The sequence below is a fragment of the Bos indicus genome, chromosome 5 (assembly GCF_029378745.1).
Source record: "Bos indicus isolate NIAB-ARS_2022 breed Sahiwal x Tharparkar chromosome 5, NIAB-ARS_B.indTharparkar_mat_pri_1.0, whole genome shotgun sequence".
NCBI classification, from domain to species: Eukaryota; Metazoa; Chordata; class Mammalia; order Artiodactyla; family Bovidae; genus Bos; species Bos indicus.
Genome location: NC_091764.1, coordinates 57,550,998 through 57,574,869, shown reverse-complemented (window position 1 = coordinate 57,574,869; position 23,872 = coordinate 57,550,998). Strand labels below are relative to the sequence as shown.

Genomic DNA, 23,872 nt, shown 5'->3' with positions numbered 1-23,872 from the left:
TTCAATGATGTATTCTCGGCATCCATGAGACTAGTTACCCATTTATAACCTTGACTTGGAAATATACTTCCTGTTTCCAAGCATGTACCCTCAAACCCTGGGTTAACTAAATACAAAAAAAGCCCCAATGGCCCCTCCACAGTATAGAGTACAGCTGCCAATACTTTGAGGTAGCAAAATGCAACCTTATCCTATCTGCTACCTGATCTTACCTGTAAGTAAGTTACACTAAATAAACTAATCCACCTATTATATGCAGCTGCTTCATTTTTCAGTATCATGATACCATCTCAGTTCAGTGGGTACCTTTTGTACCTCTGCCTTCCAACACACAAACTAATACAATTCCCTAGAGGAGTGCAGTTATTGCTGAGATTCTCAGATACTGAGGCCTCATATACAAAAGGAGACAAGATGAAAATCAGGGCCACAGATAAAAGGCACCCTTTCCCCTGACCATCTAACAAAACACAAATGACTTTTGGTTTATAGTAACTCTTCCCAATTAAGCTATATGGTGGTTTAAGAATTATATATTCTGCCTCCCTCTCAACTCCCTTATTTCAGTCCACATAAACCACCAAATACTCCTACTGAATACCTATGGTCTCAGAATCAAGTTGGGCAAAAAGACATGATGTTGGGTGGGAAGATTTGGGATAATGGCATTAAAACATGTATAATATCATGTATGAAATGAGTCGCCAGTCCATATTCGAGCACGATACTGGATGCTTGGGGCTGGTGCACTGGGACGACCCAGAGGGATGGTATGGGGAGGGAGAAGGGAGGAGGGTTCAGTATGGGGAACACATGTATACCTGTGGCGGATTCATTTCAATATTTGGCAAAACTAATACAATATTGTAAAGTTTAAAAATAAAATTAAAAAAAAAAAAAAAAAAAAGACACGATGTTGTATTTCTGGTAAACATAAAAAATACAACCCAAAGGGAAGGAAGATGAAGCACAGTTGTGTTCAAGGTTATGAGTCACATAGGGACACAACTTTTATATGCTCAGCTTTTTTTCTGAGCAAAAGTATAACTACTGTCAGATCATTTTTTTCCAATGGATTTCTAGAGAGCTAAATGCTTCCATACTTGAGTGGGAAATGTTTTTTTTCCAATGATGGTTTTTCTGATTTAAAATAATCTTCCCTTAATCCAACTATCACCTCAACAACCAAGAAATATGCTCTCATTCTCACAGAACAAAGATTAAGAGACTACTTGCTCTAGCATTTTCTCTAATGTGCCTAGCAAAACTCCAAACACAACAATGTCCTGTAGAATTGATCACTCCACAGGGCATGGTGTCAACAAAGTCATCTTGCTTAAACTAAACAGTGTCAGTTAGCAGAAGGGTAGAAAGAATAAAGTAACTTTCTCAGTGTTTTTCTATAGAACCTCCAAATTTTATTTTCAGGTATCTTTGCCTAATGACAAGACTGTCTTCCCCTGATTATTTAATTTCTAATATACCTATATCAGAAGTTAAAGCAGATGTAACATCACTGAATCCAATATCTTAACTAAGGAAAATATAGACCTTGCTCTAACAGCCAGTGTGGAAGTTATTCAAACAACATCTAGAAAAAAAACAATTAACTCTGCGAAACAATTCCCATAATGTAATCAATAGTGAGAGGAGGTGATAGTCAAAGGACTGCATTAAATGAAGTGCTGAGTAGCCAGTTCTATTCTTAGGACAGTCATTTCCAAACTATGCAGTCCCAAGCTGCTCTAATGTTGCAAAAATAGTACCTTACCTTTCTGGAGATTGAAGAGACATTCAAACCAAACCTTTGAGCTCTTTCTTTTAGCTTATCCAGGTTAACCTATAAAAACATAAGGGAAAAAACATATTAAAAAAAATCAAAACAGAAAACACAGAGGTACAAACTATGATCCAAAGCTAAGAGTTCAAATAAGCCTATACAACATCAAAGATACCCTATGTGCCAAATTAGGAAACTAAGCAGCACTCATTCATGCCACTAATTATTAAAAGACCTCTCCTGGAATGCAGTGAGAGATTTAGCCCTGCCTCCTTCATTCATCAAAGGTGGCAAAAGCCTAAGCAGGGTTTAAGATCAAAGTAAGCCAAACACTGCTTGAAAAAGCAAACAAATGTCTAAATCATCACCTCTAAACAAGTCTATCATTCACAGTTCAAAACTGTTAATTTTTATACCAAGCCTTTGCAGGTAACTCTTAACTCGATCTCCTAGCAAACAGAAACAATCACTGAAGCTCTCCATTCTTCAGAAGACAAATGCACTACCAGTACCCAACTCAATTTTCTTACTTCTTTTTTCTTGGAAGCCTTGATATATAAGATGATATAAGGATATCTGGGACATTTCCTTTACTACTACCACTGCTCATAACCATGACTACTATTAAAACATTTCACCTTCACTTTAATTATTGAACTGTAACTCCAAGAGCAAGATTTCATAAAGTGAAACATATTTCACAGCATCTGCTTGCATTTTCTAAGCATGCTGACAAGTCATAATAGTCCAGAACACATACTATCCTAGTCTGTACTCTCTGGTATTTAACAGGTAGTGTTGAAAATGACCAGTATCTACAGACAGAACTCATTAAGTCGCTTTCACAGATTCTCCTGTGGTAGTTAAGTTAGACATTATCCAAAAGCCACTGCTGCTACTGCTGCTGCTAAGTCGCTTCAGTCGTGTCCGACTCTGTGCGACCCCATAGACGGGAGCCCACCAGGCTCCCCCATCCCTGGGATTCTCCAAGCAAGAACACTGGAGTGGGTTGCCGGTGAGGTCTAAAACTCTAGTACCATAGAAGTTATACGGATTATCTTCTAGCTAACAAAATCTATTCATTTTTTCCTAAGAGGGTGGTAGGAAGGAAGATGTTTATGACTCTGAAGATGCAAGAATTTTCCTGACCTCTCAGTACCTCAAACAATTCATTCTATTCAGAACATAAAACACTGTACTGAAAACAAGTCACCAAATTCATATGATCTGTTTCCTCTATCTGGAGAGAAGGAGGAAATCCCTAACTTAAAACTAACTGTATAGAGTTAAGGTTAAAAGAAAAAAAAAAAAAACAAAACGATTTCTTACCATAGGCTTGGTGTCAGACGACAGGCCTAAAGAAAGAAAGAAAAAAGCTTTATTTTATATTCTTAGAAGTCATAAAGAAAAGCTGACTGAGAGTCTTGAAGTTAGATAGGATAAAAATCATATATATGAAAAATGTCCTTTATGTAATAAAGTTAAAGAAAAGGCAGAGATGACATCTAGAGACCATATCTGCATTCACTGCCGCTGGGAACATAAAATAGTATAGCCAATTTGGAGAAGTCTGGCGGTTCTTCGAAGAGTTAAACATAGAACTTACCATATGACCTAGCAATTTTACTTATACATATATACCTCTAGAGAAATGAAAATACATAACCACATAAAAACTGGTATATGAAAGTTCACAGCAGCATTACCCATAGTAGCCAAAAAGTGAAATCCCAACCGTACAGTCAACTGAGGGGCAGATAAAACACAGTACACATCAGTACAATGTAATACTACCCAACAATAAAAAGAAATCCTAAAATAGGGATAAACCTGGAATACATTATGTGAGGTGAAAGAAGCCAGTCACTCATAGACCATGAATTGTATGATGCTATTTATATGAAGGCAAACTAACATATATAGAAAAAACTTAGTGGTTGCTTGTGAGGACAGAAAAAGCAGATGAGAAAAGCTAATGGGTATGGCGTTTCTTTTGGGGGTGATGAGACTATGATGATAGCTGCACAACCACCTGAATATATTTTAAAAACACTGGATTATATACTTCAAGAGGATGAGTTGGATGATATATGAGTCATATCTCAATAAAGCTGTTTAAAGAGAAAGACATATCTAGACAAAGGTGCAGAGCTACTATTATAGACAGTTAAAATTATGGCTACTTAAAGCCAATGTTCTGTCCTGAAATTATCACTTAGAAGTAAGCAGCATATTAGCCCCTAAGGCTCAACCCTATTCTAGTCAATAATTATTTACATAAAACTTTTCAGAATTTTAGTTTAAGCAATCTCAATACTGCAACTGGCTCCAACTTTCCACTATAAATTTCAGGTATAAACTGTTTTGTTTTTTAATTTTTAAATTCATTCATTCATTCATCTTGGCTGCACTGGGTCTTTGTTGCTGCACGTGGGCTTTCTCTAGCTGCAGTGAGTGAGCAGGTCTACTCCTCATTGAGGTACACAGGCTTCTCCTTGTGGTGGCTTCTCTTGTGGAGCATGGGCTCCAGGGAGCACAGGCTCGGTAGTTGTGGCAGATGGGCTTTAGTTGCGTACGGAATCTTTCTGGTCCAGGGATGGAACCTGTGTCCCCTGTGCTGGCAGGGGGATTCTTAACCACTGGACCACCAGGGAAGTCCTGGACTCGATTTTTACCATAATCTACATACTAGGAACTATTTACACATTTTTATGTTCACTTATAAAACAATATTCCTTTTATTTTATTGGTCAACTTTCCTTTTCAGGCTAAGCATTAATTTTACCTTTAGTCTTTCTTCAAATAACACCACTAAATATATCAACTTCTGCTATTCCATTACCAACCCTATGATCTCTCTCCTGATATAATGAAATGTCAGAAAATATTTTGTTTTTAAAGCATGTAGCCATAGTGATCAGAATTTTGCTGGTCTTTTAAAAGTCATAGTGAAACTCTACAAGATCTTTGGAGGACATTTTCTTCACAGACTTGAAACTTTTAACAGGCCACTAGGAAGTCTGTATTTTATCTGGCAAGTACATTTAAAGTCTCTCAGAACAAGTACTATGTTGTTTTTAAAAAGAATAACATTTTTCCCTTAATTTATTACAGATACATGTTCATTGTAAAAAATTTAAAAACTTAAGACAAGCAAAAAGAAGTCATTCTAAATTCCACCAACCAGAGACAATGAATGTTATCAACTTATTATATATCCCTCTAATCTTTTTTCCTATCCATGTATGTACTTGTATTGGGAAATGGCAACATACTACAAGAATTTTATAACTTGCTTTTCCCACTTTCCTGGCAAATGGGACAGAAACAACTTTAAACAGTATTATTTTAAACATCTTCAAGGTCTTCTAACTGTACTATGGTACACATTTACTTAACCAGTTCTCTATTGTATATTACATTGTTTCCAGTTATTGATCACTATAAATAATACAATGACATAATCCTTGTGGCTAAATCTTTAAGCATAACCAAGATTATTTCCTTGTAAATTCTTAAAAGGTAAAAGATACTTTTTCCTCTTGTCACTCACACTAGGTAATATAACACTGGACAGGTACATAATAATTATATGCTGATTTGAGACACCAGAATAAAGCTGGTACTAGAATCTTCTCTGAACATATCCAAGAAAAGGAAAACAAATGTTGGCACTGCTTCCTATTCTCTCAAACTTTAGTACCTTCTCTAAATTGCCCGGAAAGGTTTGAAAATGGCTTTACCTAAACCAAAAAGGTGAATATAATAACCTCTTAAAGGCTTCCAGAGGTAATAAGTTTACCTTAATTTGGAGAAATAAAATCTGTTGTGCCAAAAAAGTAAAAATATAAAGATAACTTTTTCAGAAGTCTCTATATTCTTACCTTTTGATGGAACTGGAGAAATCCCAAATCTGTAGAAAGAAAAACAAGCTAAATTTTAGGAAGCTGTTCACACTCCTGGTTTGTATCCGTGTCAAGTGTACATATGGCACTTCTTGCTTGTGATCTCAAGCCTTGCAATCATTAGCTAATTCTAACAACTCCATGAAAGAGGTTCAGTTGACTCTCTTTCTCACCAAGAGTCCAGAGAATAAACTAAAATGTAGCCTTATCAGAATTGGGAGTAACACTCAATTCCTGTGTTTTTCCTATTACAAAAACCCTGCTTGTTAATAAAACCCAATCTACAGCTACTACATCCAGTCAACAGACATGTTCTGAACAGAGCCAAGGGAGCCTTTATTTTCAGCAAGGCCTCTATTCTACTTAAAATAAACTATATTTAAAACCTACCACACCCCCTCACCTTAATATTATCACTATCTCAGATCTAAATAGCTGGGAACACTCACCTAGCTGCCCGGGCAGCTTTCTTACTCTCCAAACTGACAGGTACATTGAATCGTTCAGCTCTCTTCTGCATCCTCTAAGTGATAACAGACAAAAGAAAGGGCAGAGAAAAATTCAATTCTTGATTTCGTTCTTTTAAGAGAAAAGTCATTTAGAGATGTGTATCTTTAGAACATAAGGAGTAATTTCTTAAGGTCTAAACTGAGTTATACTGACAATCATAGAGGATATCAGGTTGTATCCATCCCAGGGCTTAACTCAACAGCCCTTTCCAGAAAGCAAATACAAAAAGACTATTATTACATTCATGTCCTCAAAAACAAAAGGGAAGGAATAAAATAAAACCCACATTCTACATCAAGCCAAGAAGACAAAAGCTGTGTTTAGTTGACCTTTGAAAATGGATCAAAGGAACAGCTTGGTTCCAACACTAGTTGTGTACTCTTTCAGTTAGAAATGAGATACCAAAAAAAAAAAAAGATATGAAGCAGCATTGTCCTATGCCATCTCTACTTTAAACGTACAAAAAAGCCCACAGATCTTGACTGGAACCTAATTTCAGAGATTCTGAGACAGAATCCAGAGAAATTTCTATCTCAGCTAGCTAGTAGTAACTGGTGAGTGACATCTTCCCTTTTAACTTTTCATCTTTTTCAAGGTATGATCCTCTCAAACTCTAATTCCAGTTTATAAACATCTTAAAAAGAGTTACCACTAAGACCAGAACACTATACAAAAGATTAGGGCTTCAAAGGCAACTATGCCAGTCCAAATATATTCCCAAGTATAGCTGGCGTAAAAATGTATCACTACCTCAATCTGTTGATACTGATTTTCTGCCTATGAGTAAATATTTTAAAGTGATGACACAGATAGAATAAAGGGTAAGAAACAGAGAGATATATAGAGACTGCTCTTCTGAAACAATGACCTACCTCAGTCTGTGGTATTTCAGATGTAATTTTTACCACTTTTTTCTCTGCTGCCCTGGAAAAGAGATTTTTAAAATCAAAAAAACTGATATTCTAAACCGAAACCTTAGAATTGTCTAAGAATTCACCTGAATCATGTTCTCTGTCCCATATCTCTCTGCCACCCTTCAGACCAAAAAAGCATGAAGCCCATCAGATTTTTTAGTTCCTTGAATTGTCATCTATTCATAAAAAAGTTCAAATAACAGACTAAGTTACTTTACTATAAGAAAGCAACCAGAAAATAACTGTGGTTAAACACACTGAGCTGAGGGAAATGTTTAAAGGACACTGGAAATCATTTCATTTACTTTTAGGAACTTTAAATGTACTTCTGGACTAATGACTATTTCTCCAACCCTTATTTAAATACCAGCTCTCAATTTTCATCACAATTAATGAGTGCTCTACAAGGTCTGGTTTCCTTCTTTTACAAATCCCTTATATCTCCCATGGGACCACAGCTCCAGCTGGAAGAATCAAAGTGGGACAAATAAAAATGCCAAAGGGAGTGGGAAGAAAAAAAGGCTAAGGGAAGTTTGAATTAGGAAAACATGCTAAGTTACTAGTCAAAAGGTTTAAGAGAAAACAAAAGCGGAGGGACCAGAGGGGCGGGAGACAAAGTTCGGAAGTACCCAGGATAAATGGAAGGGCATTAACCCTCCACCAAACAACTCTCATAAAACTGTGGGTCATAACCAGTCTCATTAAGGTCCCTCATTTAGAGACATGGGCGGCTTTTGTTCCAATATCCCGGACACTTTTCCCATTTGATGCCCTGAAAGGTAGTAATGGTTTAATGGCATTTTCAGAGGAAGCAATTCTGGAACAGGAACTTACTCTCTGCTCCATCCTTTTGTTGGAGGTCCCTGGACTGACAGATAAGCAATGGGAGCCCCCTGCTGACCATAACTAAGTCCTGCAATATTTAATTGCCCTGGTTTCAGCAGAGGGGTGGTGGGGAGGGCTGCGGGGGAGGGCTGGGGGGGAGGGGTGAGGGGTGGGGGGGGATCAAACTAGAAACAGAGGTTATCTTTTTGGAGAATATCAAGGGAAGACAAAGTGAGGAGATCTCCTTTTGAATGTTTAAAGGATTTTTTAAAAAGAAATTTCTGATTTTTTTCCATTTCTTAATCATCTTTCCTTCCCCAATCCTCTCATTTTCTTCAGGCAGAAAGGGACATGGAAGTTTAATGTTTTACTTGAAGTCCAATGCCATTAAAATAGCAGTCCTCTTCACCAAACCTCAGGCTAATGACTTCCTCCACATTCCCATCAGTACACCTCAAGGCAAAAAGGGAACCTGAGAGGACACTTCCTTCAGATCTGTTCCAATTCCCTAAGGCACAATTAAGCTCAAGCAATAAATACACATCATACTCTGAGACTCATGTGAAATCTCATCTCTTCACTGAGAAGTTTCTCTCCTATTCACAGTCATACACAAAACATTCTCCAAACTACAGGGACCCCAAATCTTCTGTACATACTTTAGTCTAACCACTACTATCCCTCTAACAAGCAAAAACACAACCTCTCCCACATAGTCAATTTCCTTGTTCAGAAATTCACTGATAAAATTAAAGCCCTCTAAACAAGAGAATTATATATTTTACATATTATAAAGATAACTACAAATTCTCAAACTTCACTGTTTTTAACCCACACTGGCTAATTATATCATCGTATTTACTTCACCTTCCTTCTTGCCCTCAGTTCAGTCACTCAGTTGTGTCCAACTCTTTGCGACCCCATGAACTGCAGCACGCCAGGCTTCCCTGTCCATCATTAACTCCCAGAGCTTGCTCAAACTCATGTCCATCGAGGTGGTGATGCCATTCAACCATCTCATCCTTTGTCATCCCCTTCTCCTCCTGCTTTAAAAAGATTTAAAGATCCCAGCACTAGGGTCTTTTCCAATGAATCAGTTCTTCACATCAGGTGGCCAAAGTATTAGAGCTTCAGCTTCAGCATCAGTCCTTCTAATTCAGGACTGATTTTCTTCAGGATTGACTGGTTTGATCTTCCTGCAGTCCAAGGGACTCTAAAGAGTCTTCTCCAACACCACAGTTCAAAAGCATCAATTCTTCGCTCAGTTTTCTTTACAGTCCAACTCTCACATCTACACGACTACCAGAAAAACCATAGCTTTGACTAGACAGACCTTTGTCAGCAATGTCTCTTCTTTTTAATATGCTGCAAAGTCTGTCACTGTTTCCACTGTTTCCCTATCTACTTGCCATGAGGTGATGCGACCAGATGCCATATCTTCATTTTTTGAATACTGAGTTTTAAGCCAGTTTTTTCACCCTCCTCTTTCAGTTTCATCAAGAAGCTCTTTGGTTCCTCTTCACTCTCTGCCATAAGGGGAGTGTCATCTGCATATCTGAGGTTATTAATATTTCTCCTGGCAATCTTGATTCCAACTTGTGCTTCATCCAGCCCAGCATGTTGCATGATGTGCTCTGCATATAAGTTATATAAATAAGCAGGGTGACAAAATACAGCCTTGTTGTACTCCTTTCCCAATTTGGAACAGTCCATTGTTCCATGTCCAGTTCTAACTGTTGCTTCTTGACCTGCATACAGATTTCTCAGAAGGCAGAGAAGGTGGTCTGGTATTTCCATCTCTTAAAGAATTTCCACAGTCTGTTGTGATCCACACAGTCCAAGACTTTGGCATAGTCAGTAAAGCAGAAATAGATGTTTTTCTGGAACTCTCTTCCTTTTTCCATGATCCAGCAGATGTTGGCAATTTGATCTCTGCCTTTTCTAAATCCAGCTTGAACACATGGAAGTTCTCGGTTCACTGTTGAAGCCTTGCTTGGATAATTTTTCATTATTCTGCTAGTGTGTGAGATGAATGCAATTGGGCAATCGTTTGAACATTCTTCAGCATTTCCTTTCTTTGGGACTGGAATGAAAACTGACCTTTTCCAGTCCTGTGGCCACTGCTGAGTTTTCCAAATTTGCTGGCATATTGAGTAGCATCATCCTTTAGGATTTGAAATAGCTCAACTGGAATTCCATCACCTCCACTAGTTTTGTTCATAGTGATGCTTCCTAAGGACCACTTGACTTAGCATTCTAGGATGTCTGGCTCTTGGTGGGTGATTATACCATCGTGGTTATCTGGGTCACTGAGATCTTTTCTGTATAGTTCTGTGTATTCTTGCCACCTCTTCTTAGTATCTTCTGCTTCTGTTAGGTCCATACCATTTCTGTCCTTTATTGTGCCCATCTTTGCATGAAATGTTCCGTTGGTATCTCTAATTTTCTTGAAGACATCTCCAGTCTTTCCCATTCTACTGTTTTCCTCTTTCTTTGCACTGATCATTGATCCTTCTTACCATGTAAGTTCCCAAAACCTCTCTATTTTAAAGCTATCCCAGGACTCCCCCAGTGGTCCAGTGGCCAATGCAGGGAACCTAGGTCAGGGAACTAGATCCCACAAGACACAACTAAGAGTCTGTATGCTGCAATTAAGTTCCTGTGCAGCCAAATAAATAATTTTTTTAAAAAGCTTGGAGAATCCCATGGGCAGAGGTGACTGGTGGGCTATAGTCCACAGGGTCGCAAAGAGTTGGACACGACTGAGCAACTAACACTTTCACGCTCAGGATGGAATTTCCGGCTCCAAGTCACCCTTTGAAGAACTGCCTCATTTTGCACTGCTTTGTGTAAAAATAAAGATATGAAGACCAAAAAAACCCCAAAAGCTATCCCATTGGCCATCTTCTCAAGGCACATTATATAAACAAAAACCTCCTGTAATGGGCAACAACTAAATGGCTTTAGAAAGCAGTAGTATTTGACAAAATCTAATAGAACACTAAAGGAATATCCTCTCTAATACAGCAAATTCCCTGCTAGAAATGTACCCTTTGGACATACTTGCATACATTTAAAATTAATTGTATAAGGAGGTACAGCACTGCATGTTTTGCAATTATGAATAATCTAAATATCCATCAACAGGAGGAGACTGGTGAAATTACTATTCACTTTTAGAATGGAGTACTATTAGCTGCCAGAAAGAATAAAATTCTAAGTTGTTAACAACTAAATCTACGTGACGGGTTCATAGGGGTCTATATAGCATTCTCTTAACTTTTTTATAAGTGTGTAATATTGTATAACAACAAGTTAAAAAAACAGAGACCTACCACTTACTAGGATAATTATCCTCATTTCTTACAGCTGATGTGAGGATTAGATGAGAATATATGTAAAACACTTAGAACCTTGCCTACTATATAACTAATTTTTTTTTTTTTTGGCCTTGCCACACAGCATGCAGGAACTTAAGCTCCCCAACCAGAGATCAAACCCATGCCCCCTGCAGTGGAAGCATGGACTCTTAACCACCGGAATGCCACGGAAGTCTTTACATCTAATAATTAAATAAGGACATTATATGATGATATAGAAAGATCTCCATACGTGGGAAAAAAATCAGGAAACCAACAATATGTATCGTGTATGTACATATACATATACACATACCATATAAAATATTTCAAAAGAATATATTGAAAACCTCTGGGAAGTCAGGTGGAGGTACAGACAAAGGTATTCAATTTTCTTTCCTTTCTCTTTTTTTGGGGGGACAGAGGGGCTGCACCACATGACATGTGGAATCTTAGTTCCCCAACCAGGGACTGACCCTTTGCCCCCTACACTGAAAGCTCACAGTCTTGACCACTGGACCACCAGGGAAGTCTCCTTAATTTTCAATTTATATACTCTTCTATGTACTCTTTATGACTTTTTACAAGTACACATATTGCCCTTTATAATTAAACAGATTAATACAGCTATGAGGAGCAAAAATGTTAAAAAGGACTCAACTGCTCTTAATGTGCTGGTGCATAAGATGGCCAGACATTTGTGGGGAAATTCCAAATATAAGATGTTTATGAACAACCTTGTGCAATAATTTAAATAAATCCAGATCTACTTTTCATTAATACTTTGTCCTCTCTTCCTCCACTGTAAACCAGAAAATAAGAGAGAATACAGTGTTACTCACTCCTCCCTTATAAAAGTCCACATATGCAGAAAATCTGCATGATTCTCTACACAGAAAGAGAATCATCTATCATATACAACAAGGCTAAGAGAAATAAACTTTTTATGGACTGAAGTCTCCTGGTCCTAATTATCTATTACATAACCCAAAGACAACTTAGTTTCCTTCAGTGGGACAATGTAGTTGAAATGAACTAGACTTTTCTAAAAATGTACAATCTAATAAAAAAGCCAAAAAGAATGTTTAAGAAGTAAACAGAGTGAAACACTAAAAAATCCAGAACCATCTGCGCTGTATTCATTATTAAAAAGGGATAGTTGGGACATCCCTGGTGACACAATGGATAAGAATCTGCCTGCCAATGCAGAAGACAAGGGTTCGAGCCCTGGTCTGGGAAGATTTCACATGCAGTGAAGTAACTGAGCCCTGTGCCGCAACTACAAAAGACTGAACACCCTAGAGCTGCAGAGCGCAACTACTGAGCCCTCGTCCTGCAACTATTAAAGCCCATGCTCCTAGAGCCTATGCTCCACAAGAGAAACCACTGCAACGAGAAGACCAAGCACTGCAAAAGAAGAGTAGAACTCCCACTTGCCACAACTAGGGCAAGTCTGCACAAAGCAATGAAGACCCGGCATAGTCATAAATAAATTAATTTAATTAATATAAATAAATAAAAAAAGGATAGTTACACATCAACAGTTTTTTCAGGAGGTTCTTCCTCTTTGACAGGCAGTTCTAAGGGCTTTGGTTCTTCTTCCTAAAAACAAATGAAACAAGATGGTTAAAATAAATCAAAAGTAAATACCTGTCAACAGAAAAATATGAGAACTCCAAAATGAATGAGGCTTTCACAACTTTCATTCCCCCTTTATGCACCCCTAACGAGTCAGCATTCAAGCCCTCTAATGATTAATGTTCAGCAATGTGACCAAGGTAGTGGCACACTGCCAGGCCAGTGACTAACCTTACTCTCTCCAACTCACCTCTGTTTCATCTCCCAGTACATCTTCTTCATTTGCCTCCTCTTCAGCTAAAGAATATTAAAATATTCAGGTCAAGCCCTGCTACAAAACCATCTTGATCACTGTACTTAGGCTAAAATTATAATCTTTTTGTTTTTCCAAAACAAAATTCAATATGCTCATAAAATTTGCTCCACATGGAGAAGATAAAACTATATACTCTACCTAACATCAATAAGAGGTTGAACACCAGTTGGACTAAAGAACTAAACAAGATGAGATCAAACTACAACATTAACAAAAACCAGTGTGGAAGAATTTAGTGAAGAATTTCTTAAAATTAAAAAAAAAAAAAAATCCCGGAAGCAAAAGCACTATGCAAAAAACTGACTTTTCAAAACTAGGAAAGGACACCACAGAAAAAAGAATCATGAAAATACTTGTGTATAAAACCAACAGGGAATAGTCACTAGAATACAGAAGAAATGCCTGCAAACTAACAAGCAACCAATGAGAATCCCAACAGAAAAATGGGCAAAGGAGAAACCCAAAGAACCATAAGCAAAAGAAATGTTTAAACTTTTTAATAATTGGAAGAATGTAAATTGAAACCACCAACAGATTAGGAAAAATGAGGCCAGAGTGAACCCTCATGTGCTGATAATGAGATTTATAGAGCAATTCAGAGAAACAGTTTGGTAGTATTTAGTCATATTAAGTAAACATTTATGAATAGCTATTTATTAGCAACCCCATCCCTGAGTATATACCCTAAAAGACTCTCACACAAGGATATAAGGAAATATGAAAGTAGTAGTTCAGGAGGCAATACAGGAGTCAGTCACTGAATGAACTAAAGAAAATGTGGTGAATTCTATAAATTATAGAAAACAATGCAGGAATTAGAATCAACAGACTAGATGATGACACAGTCAGTTCATACATCTTTGAAAAAAGTGAGTACTTAAGAGAAAAAAGTGTGCAATAAAGGTTATGGCCTCATTGCCAACTACATAAAATTACTACAGATCAAACAACACTACATGGTTTACAACCGTAAAGACAAAAAATATGTATCAAGCACATTAGAATTGTTGACTAAGGGAATTTGGATAAAAGAAAAGGGAATAAAAAAATTAAAATTAGAGAGGGATGACAGTATAAATGAAGTATTTTTATCTGTTTTAAAGTGAAATTACAGAATGTCAGAGCTAGAAAGAACCAGAGATTACCTAAATTTATGGATTTCGAGGGTGGAGACACCGGTCTCACTTCACAGACCAGAACAAACACTCCGCCATGAAAACAGTGGCTGTCCAAAGTTACCTAGTAAACTTCTGGCACAGGAGGAATTCAACTTCGAATAGTCCAATTCTCAGTCTAATGATACTTGCTTTACCATACTTCTTTAAAATAATTAGCTGAAATAAAGTTACAATGTCTTTTAAGGGGGAAAGGGGTATTTCATTATAACTACTGTTTTAGATAACAAGAGTTTTCTTGATAGAGTTAATTAAAATCTTACATCATCAACAACCTAAAAGAAAAAAAGAAATCTTCTGTATGGCAGAGCCTAAAAATTAATCTCCTCAATCACATCACTCTTTGGCTCCACAGGAAACTCACCATGCTCTTCAAGATATGCCTGGAGCCTGTTGATGAGATCTTGTTTTATTCCCTTGGTCTCCAAACCACGAGCAAGACACTCCTGCTTTAGTTCAGCAAGCTGAGAAAAAAGAATAAAGCTTTTCCTTAATTTACAGAATGAACCTGGTGGGGGAAAAAAAAAAAAGTAGCTCTTACAAGAAAGAAAAAGAAAACAACGTTCACCCCATAACTTCTGCTCTTAATCCCACCAAGTTTTTTGGTCCACAAGATGATTCACTTTCCCTCAACAATACTCAATATGCAAGAGGACTTTTCTAACAGATGGTGAAGAATAACCCTGCTTTAATAAAATTCTTATCTATTCATACATCTATTTATTATATAAATCTTTAGCTGTTTCTGAGCGGAGGGTGTCTTTTTTCCCCAATTACTGTACTAGTTCATACAAGGAAGGAAAGAATGAATCTTTTAAGTAGAATATATAATTATCTAAAAGCAGATTCTCCTTACTATTATCCCAGATCCTTTACTGCAATCTACCATATACGCGCATACAAGCCTGATCACTACAGCATTAGGTAGATATGTTAGCTAGCTTAATGTCAACAATGAATCACTAAAAGGATCTTTGCCAAAATAGAAAAAAATATGTAATGGCATGCCACAGAGTTCTGCTGAAGATTTTTAAATAAGTAATTTGACTAAAGATCTGATAGGCATGCTTACAACTTTGCAGATACCAGGAGGAGGAAGAATTGGTAAATTACTAACAGAACTAAAGCTGGGGGTGTCAGGGGGTGTTGCTGGCTCTTCAGGGAAAACAATGATCCAAAATGAAGACTCAATTTAGAAGAAATAAGGTATACCTATAAAGTACTACACTTTTATTCAAAACTTTATTAAATTTATTATATTCAAAACATTAAAAAAAACAACAACAGATGAACAAGATCTGGCCCAACAGTAACTCAAAGGATAAGACCTCAGTCAGGGTTTTAGAAAGATTACAAGTGCAAAAAGGGTTAACGGTATAGTTTGCTACCAAAGTAATTCTAGATTAAGGGTAACTAAAAAAATAGAATCTATATTAAATAATGTAATAGCCTTACTGGGCTCTTTATTCTCATTTTAAGCCACATAATGACATGCTGATCCAAGGAGAACAACTAAGAAAAAGGAAGGTTTTAAAAATCCTATATGCAGATCAATGCACAAACACAGATTATTTGTCCTGGAAAAAGACTTTACTAGTTTTGAAGTACAGATCTAAGACCAACCAGTAGAAATTAGAAAGCAGATTCCTATAGAAGAAAGAATGTTGTAACTAAGGGACTATGCTGGTCATCTCTAAAAGGTTTTCAACCAAGGAAGCATTTGGAAATGGAGAGGGGAGCTTTTTTTCTGATTGGGTATTCAGTGAGTAGGACAGGTAGGCAGGGAGGGATATAACATGTAAAACTGTTCTACTCAAGCCAGCAGCCCCCTCTACTGAGAAACACAGTAGGTAATCACCCATTAAAAGCATGGAGCATAACAAAGCATAACAAGGCATCTGAAGTCAGACTACACTGGGTTCAAATTCCAGCTTTACCACTTACATCTGTGTAGCCTAGGTGAGTAACGTAACCACTCTGTGCCTCAGTTTCCTCTGAAATGGGGATAATGTAACAGTACCTGTAGTATAGGGTTGCTACGAAGATTAAACCAGTAAATAGTTGTAAAGCATTTACAATAGTGCTTAGCAGCTAGGAAGTGTTAGAAACTGGGTGAAGAGTTGGACAAGATTAGACAGAATCACTGTTTCTCTGATTTCTGCATTTCACAGACCAATATATTTTTAAATAGGTAGAGAGAGAGGGCTGCCAATTTTTTATAGCATTCCACGTTGTGGACCAATACTTTTTTAAAAGGAAGATGAGGAGTTACAGAAAGTAAAGAAATTGTATTGTGTTATAAACAAACAACCAATACTCTAAATACTCCTCATCTTCCTTTTTCCTTCTCCTCCTCTAAGTAACATTAAGGGAAAAGGAATGTAAATACTCAGGCAATTCAAATTTCAACTTTCTAACAGAGCTGTTCCTCCCTTCTCCTTCCTTCCCCAAACTGTGTGTAGATACAGACAGAAGTTTACAAAATCTTTCAGATAACAGGGAAAGATAGTCAGTGATAGATTCTGCACAGGATGCTGATCTAGTAGACCTGAAGCTGACAGACTGGTACAACTGGTTGTTTAGCACGGACAGCATCCACCACTGCTAACCACTGACCTTGCTATTGCTGTTGAAATCTCAGCCCCCAACGGGCTGTCATTCCCTAACCTCAAGACTCTGGCTCATTCAGCAGTCTTCTCAGCACCTCCATGTCCACTTCTCTAGTCAAAGGAGAATGTTACATACATTTTTACACACTGTTGCATCACTTTATTATTTTATTATATGATTATATTTTGGGTTCTCCTCCAAAAGGGAAATTGCTGAGTGAAAACAGAATAGCTGAAAATAAAAGTCATTTCACACATTTCATTTTGGCACAATTACATTAGTAGTAGAATAAAACCCTTTTAAAATCTCAAATACGGACCTATAATGTCAAATCTTACCCATTTTTATATGCATCTGACTTTAAAATGTTTTAAAAGAATGTATTTAAAAAGCAAGATATATTGAGTGAATTGTACAGTATGTGAATTGTGCCTCAATAAGACTATTAAGAAAAAACAAGTTATAGAATACTGTATGTAAGATACTAACATTAATGTAAAAAATAATGTGCACACCATAACAGTCATATAATGTTTATACACAAGATGCCTGGGCAAGAAACAGATACATTAACACCAGCTAAATCTCAGAAGAAACCAGAGGACAGGTGCAGGAGAGAAATCTTTTACCATATACCCTTTTTACATCTTTAAAATTGTGAGTATGAATTACCTATAAAACTAAATTTTTGGTCTCAATCCTAAAATCTTATTTTTCAGTATTAATAAGGCATTTTTCATGCTACCTATCCAACCAGCAGAGAAAAGACTGATCAACTGACTACACAATACATTTAACATTAACCCCCATTCATTGCCCTGTGATTTCTACTAATTTACTAATCTTAAATTTTGATTCAAATATTTTTCACCTGTTCTCTCTCAACTTGGTTTATAAACCTTCAAGGACAGAAACATTTTATATACTTTATAACATTTCATATGATAGGAATTAAATTTCAAGTATTAATACATGCCAAACAAAAGGCTAAGTCTTTTGAACATCATTTCCTCATTTAATCCTCACAGCATCTATGTGGTTGATTTTATTATTACATTTCATAAATTAAGAAAACAAAACTGAAAGAAACTCAACAATTTGCTAAAAAAAAAAAAAAAATCACCCAGCCAGAAAATAGTGAAGCCAACAGCCAGCTCAGATGTCTCTGATTTAAGCCCAATTTTAAGTATCAATATGAAGGATGGCTTTCATGAGCACACTCTCTCTCTCTGTTTTCCTTCTACCTTTCCTCCTCACTCTTTGCTAGCTCTTCTTCCACCGAATCTTGTAAATACAGATATTCACTAAGATGAGTTTGGCCTCCTTATCCTTCCACTTGTATCAAAGGCTTTTTCACTTCCCAGAATCCAATCACTGGCAAATCCTGTCAGCACTTCCTTCAAAACAGACATAGAATCTAATCCCTTTTCTTTCATACAAACTATTGTAAACTTTTCAGCCCTTGAACCTTATTACAGTTTATTCTCAACAAGGTAGTCAGAGTGATCTTTCTGACAATTTAAGTCAAGAACATGTCTCTCCTCTATTCAAAAATCCTCCACTGGTTTCCTATCTCATTAAGCGTAAAAGCCAGAGTCCTAATGATCACCTCTAATACTCTGCACAAGGCTCACGCTTTCATTTACTTCAAGACTTGGCTTAAACATCACCTTCTCAATGAGGCCTTCCCCTTGGTCACCCTATTGAAAATTACAATACCCTTCTCTTTTCACAGTTCCTATTTCTATTTTTCTCTACAAATCTTATCGCTATTGACATACTATAAATTTTACTTGTTTACTGTGCCTCCCTGTAGTAATATATAAGCTCCAAAAATTTATATATATATGTAAATATTTTAATAAGTCCCACACCTTTATTTTCAGCTCTTAGCCCCATATTTCCAAATGATTACGAGATATCTCCAAATGAGTATCTCAAAGACATTTATTATTTATGCCCCAAACTGAACTTCATCTTCTCTCCTGCACAAAACTGGCTTCTTCTCCTCCCAACTTAGACAAAAGGTATCACTAATTGGAGTCACCTTTCATTCCTCTCACATTTAACTGATCTAAAAATACTTATAATTTTATATCCAAAATTTCTTTCAAATTCATTCCAACTTTTGAAGCCACTACCTTATTTCAAGTCTTAGTAAGTTTTTTCACTTGACAAATAGTTGTAAGTACCCACTGTGTATCAAGCATTATCTTAGATACAGGAAAATAATCATAAGCAAAACAAAGAGTTCTTGCCCACATGGAGCTTACAATCTAGTAGGGAAACAAGGCAAGCAATGATCATATACGTAATGTTTAACTGATTCTAAAAAAAGTACAGGGTCCTATAAAAGCATTTTAAAAGTGGTCTGACTCTGCGTGTAGATGGATGGAACCCATTCTACCTAAGGGTTCATTGGATAAATGATGTTTGACTGATTCTGAAGGGAAACTAACAGTTAATTAAACAAGGGGCAACCAGTCCATTTTAAAGGAGATCAGTCCTGGGTGTTCTTTGGAAGGAATGATGCTAAAGCTGAAACTTCAGTACTTTGGCCACCTCATGCAAAGAGCTGACTCATTGGAAAAGACTCTGATGCTGGGAGGGATTGGGGGCAGGAGGAGAAAGGGACAACAGAGGATGAGATGGCTGGATGGCATCACTGACTCGATGGACGTGGGTTTGGGTGAACTCTGGGAGTTGGTGATGGACAGGGAGGCCTGGTGTGCTGCAATTCATGGAGTCGCAAAGAGTCGGACATGACTGAGCGACTGAACTGATGGGGTTGGCAAGAGCAATGCAGCCAAAAGCATGTATAAAGGTTCTGAGTACTAAGGTATGGAGAAGCAGTCATGCACAGCAATTCAGAACAGCAATTCAGAACAGGAATTCTGGAGACAGACCGCCTGGATTTGAGCCACCACTTACTAGGTACATGACCTAGGGCAAGTTATCCAATCTCTGAGCGTCCATTTTTTCTCAGTTTTTGTTTCCTTCAGGCCGAGCCACAAGGCATGTGGGATCTTAGTTCCCCAACCAGAGATCGAACCTCAGCCCCCTGAAACCGAAGCATGGAGTCTTAACCACTGGACCACCAGGGAAGTCTCCATTTTTTCTCATTTTCAATGGGGACAACACAGGCATTTACCGTATTGCCTTAGGATTATCGTGAGAAATCAACTGATGTGTACAAACTGATTTGACCAGTGTCTGCCACATGGTAAATGTTAGCAATTAATGAACAGCCATTCTGATAAGTGAAATAAAGTCACTAGCTGGAATTTGAGAAACTAAACTAGATACCGGCACAGATATAATTAAAAGGTTCTAAGCAGGGGAGTGACTACTATAATAAAAATCTAACTGGTGCAATTTCTTCCTCTCCAGGCTCCATCCTTACTGCCAAAAGAACACAAACTGGGAAATTCCTAGCAGTCCAGTGTAGGACTCTGTGCTTTCATTGCAGAGTGCCTAGGGTTGCATCCTAGGCCTGGGAATTAGGATCCCACAAGCCACGCGGCAAAGAAAAAATAAAAATAAAGAAAACTCATCACATCAGCTCCTCCTTTCAAATTTTCAAAGGTTCCCCACTTTCTGCCTGTATGACAAAAAACAAACACCTTACACAACTTACAAGTCCTTTTCAGTATCACTCCAATACACCGCCAGTCACACAGTTCACCTACTTTCCTTTTCCAAACTATCTTCAACCACCAACACAAATGTACCTTATGCTTCACTATTATAAATGTCTCACTGTTTTCTTTATCCACTCTTCTAGTTCTCTCCTCTGTAGTCCCTTTTCTCACAACTGACTGGAAATCTGGTACTATAACAATTCAAGGCATTTTTCACCCACAATTCAGCCTCTTTCCAGCTGCGTTGGAATGACTCCATTTCTACAAAATCTTCACAAATTTGCAGTTGATGTGGCTTTACATTATCAATTCAGATAGATATTTTTCATTCCTACTTCAAAGCTTGTTCCTTTCCTCTGAGACCCCACACTATAGCCCCAAATTCCTTTTATAAAAATGGAAAGGCTTTTTATTAAAAAAAGAGATAAACCCTGCTGCTGCTGCTGCTTAGTCGCTTCAGTCGTGTCCGACTCTGTGTGACCCCATAGACGGCAGCCCACCAGGCTCCCCTGTCCCTGGGATTCTCCAGGCAAGAACACTGGAGTGGGTTGCCACTTCCTTCTCCAATGCAGGAAAGTGAAAAGTGAAAGTGAAGACGTTCAGTCGTATCGGACTCTTAGCGACCCCATGGACTGCAGTCTACCAGGCTCCTCCGTCCATAGGATTTTCCAGGCAAGAGTACTGGAGTGGGGTGCCATTGCCTTCTCCAGATAAACCCTGCTGCTGCTGCTGCTGCTACTAAGTCGCTTCAGTCGTGTCTGACTCTGTGCGACTCCACAGACGGCAGCCCACCAGGCTCCCCCGTCCCTGGGATTCTCCAGGCAAGAACACTGGAATGGGTTGCTATTTCCTTCTTCAATGCAGGAAAGTGAAAAGTGAAAGTGAAGTCGCTCAGTCGTGTCCGACTCTTAGCAACCCCATGGACTATAGCCCGCCAGGCTCCTCCATCCATGGGATTTTCCAGGCAAGAGTACTGGAGTGGGGTGCCATTGCCTTCTCTGAGATAAACCCTAGGTCAACCCAAAAGTAAGGATCACTCCATGATCAACAGTAGGATCAATCCATGATCAACAGTGGAACCAAACATTAACTGTCCTGGAAGTCAGAATTAAAGGCATGAGTTCTTAACCAGAGGTCCATGGACTCCTCAGGGCTCCAAGGTAATTTTATGAAGCCCCTCAAATCGCATGCAAAGTCATGTGTACATGCCTTTTTCTGGGGAGAGGTCCATACCTTTCATCAGAGTTTCAAAGATATCTGTGACCTCCAAAAGGTTAAGAAGTGCTCTAGAGAAAAAGCAAAGACAAGCAAATATGATTAAAAGAGTGAATCCTTTTTAGGCTATTAGGACTGCCTCATGCTCTCTAAGACTATAATAACCTGAAATCAGATCAGAGGACATTAGCCAATCAAAACCGGATTTAACCTGGAACTGACATACAAATTTTTATGGAAGGTGGAACTCCATAAACCAAAACAAAACCTATGAAGGCAAGTCACAAGGCTAGTGACTTACTCGAGGGGTTTCAAAAATGGAACTAATATAGGAAGAAAACATTAGATCTTACATTCATATTTCCTTTTTATTCCATTCAAAAATTCCTTTTCTGTGTTTCTTTCATAACATACAAACAGTAGTACATAACATATAGTAGTACTTATTTACAAGTTAATATACATATAATGGAAGTAGCTGCTCAATTTTTTACTTGTTATTCTCTTAGCAGACGACTGATACAATCTACTCATTTCGATACCAAGTTAACAGTAACTCAGGTTAACACAAAATCCCCCTAATACAGCTTAGATTCCATGAGTAAGAAACCTGTCAACTTTCACTGAAAGTCTAACTGGTGTCAACTAATGTGATTAAGAGGACCTCTCTCTCTTTACTCTTACTCTCGTTACACTTTTTTTTTAAAGCTCATCAAACTTTAAATAATCAGTTTTCAGCGTGGGTCAAATCAACCTGGTTTGTCAAAGGTTCCCAGGACGTGAACAAAACATGACTGAAAAGTGATGGGAAAACTGCTTGTCAAACCACAAATGGACAACTTGAGATATTCTCTTAATTTACCACCCCCCTCAAAAAAACCCATTCTTTTGTTCCAAGAAAATAATCTAAATACGAAAAGGCTGTCAAGATTCCCAAGACACAACTTAAAACGTCTTCTGTGATTGAGTGTCACCCAGTGGTGAGACCAAGAGATGCAGGGTCTACCCGCGAAATGAAATGGGACAGAGGTAACCCTAACCTTGGAAATGTTTTCCCAGGATATTACAGTTCTGAGTGACTTGTCTCTGTGGTGGTGGGGCGCAGGGTGGGGGGAAGGCTGGTAGGCGGAGAACCGCGTTGAGAGAACTCGAAAACTTTTCAATCTGGGGTATCTGCGCCTTCACTACCTCTTAAAGTCTCCTAAAGCCCAGGCCTCTAAGGGGAGGCCTCTCCTCAGGTTTCCAAATTTGCCCCCGGGGCGTCACTCCATCTAAAATAGGGGAACGGAAGCATTTTCTGGATCAAGTCTGAGACCTAGATAGACAGAAATAAACGAAGCTGCCATCCTTTGCTACCGGGAATCTCCACTTTGGACAACAGACAGGAAAGCACAAACCCAGGGAAGAAAAAGGGGTCCCGGGCTCCGCACGGAGCCAAGAGGAGGGGACCACTGACGTAATGCAGTTTGACGAGAAACAAGAGAGTAGAACAGGTTGAAGGCACTTCCACAACCCAGTAGAGAGGTGACGGACGACACCACAGTGGAGGAAGGTGCCGAGTAACAAATAAGGATACAGTAAAACCGTGAGGAGAAATGGGAAAAGAGAAAAGGCGTAGTGGGGGAAGAAGGGAGGCACAAAAGAACAGAACTACGGCGGGAGCCAGAAAATGGAGTAGAAGAACCTTCAAGGAAAAGGCGCCAACCCGCCAGCAAAATCTAGTCTCCGGAAAAGTGCGACCCGGCCCTTCCCCGCCTCACGATACCTTCAGCTTATGAAGCTCCACCGTCTCAGTCGCCATCTTGTTACCCCTCCACTCCGCCAGGCCCCCACCCGCGGCCTCCACCTCCGGGAGCTCCCGCCTCGGCGCCTACAGCCACGGCCGGCCAATCGTTGGAGCTCTTACTCCCGCCTCTTACTATCAACTCTTTCCATTAGTCAATAGCTGGCGTGGCCCTCGCTCCTCCAAGCGGCTTTCCCCACCTCTCTCAAAAGGTGGGACCTGGAGAAGGGCGGGTTCGGCACCTTCCGAACGACGGAAATA

At 38.4% G+C, this 23,872-nt stretch overlaps 1 protein-coding gene across 2 annotated transcripts in view; it reads right to left on the bottom strand.

Moving 5' to 3' along the window:
* SARNP (SAP domain containing ribonucleoprotein) overlaps positions 1–23,767 on the bottom strand; it is a 49,968-nt gene extending 26,201 nt beyond the window's left edge. The window contains exons 1-10 of one of the 2 annotated variants that reach the window (XM_019961095.2): positions 23,594–23,743; positions 21,847–21,899; positions 14,727–14,870; positions 13,122–13,168; positions 12,828–12,895; positions 7,068–7,119; positions 6,135–6,208; positions 5,665–5,693; positions 3,110–3,135; positions 1,772–1,840 (exon numbers count right to left, since the gene is read on the bottom strand). In XM_019961095.2, the coding sequence (XP_019816654.1) occupies positions 1,772–1,840; positions 3,110–3,135; positions 5,665–5,693; positions 6,135–6,208; positions 7,068–7,119; positions 12,828–12,895; positions 13,122–13,168; positions 14,727–14,870; positions 21,847–21,853 (516 nt within the window). In that variant the 5' untranslated portion in view covers positions 21,854–21,899; positions 23,594–23,743. Of the gene's footprint in view, positions 1–1,771; positions 1,841–3,109; positions 3,136–5,664; positions 5,694–6,134; positions 6,209–7,067; positions 7,120–12,827; positions 12,896–13,121; positions 13,169–14,726; positions 14,871–21,846; positions 21,900–23,593 lie in introns of both variants that reach the window. The other variant, XM_019961096.2, reaches the window with a different exon arrangement.
* Between the last annotated feature and the right edge of the window lie 105 nt (positions 23,768–23,872).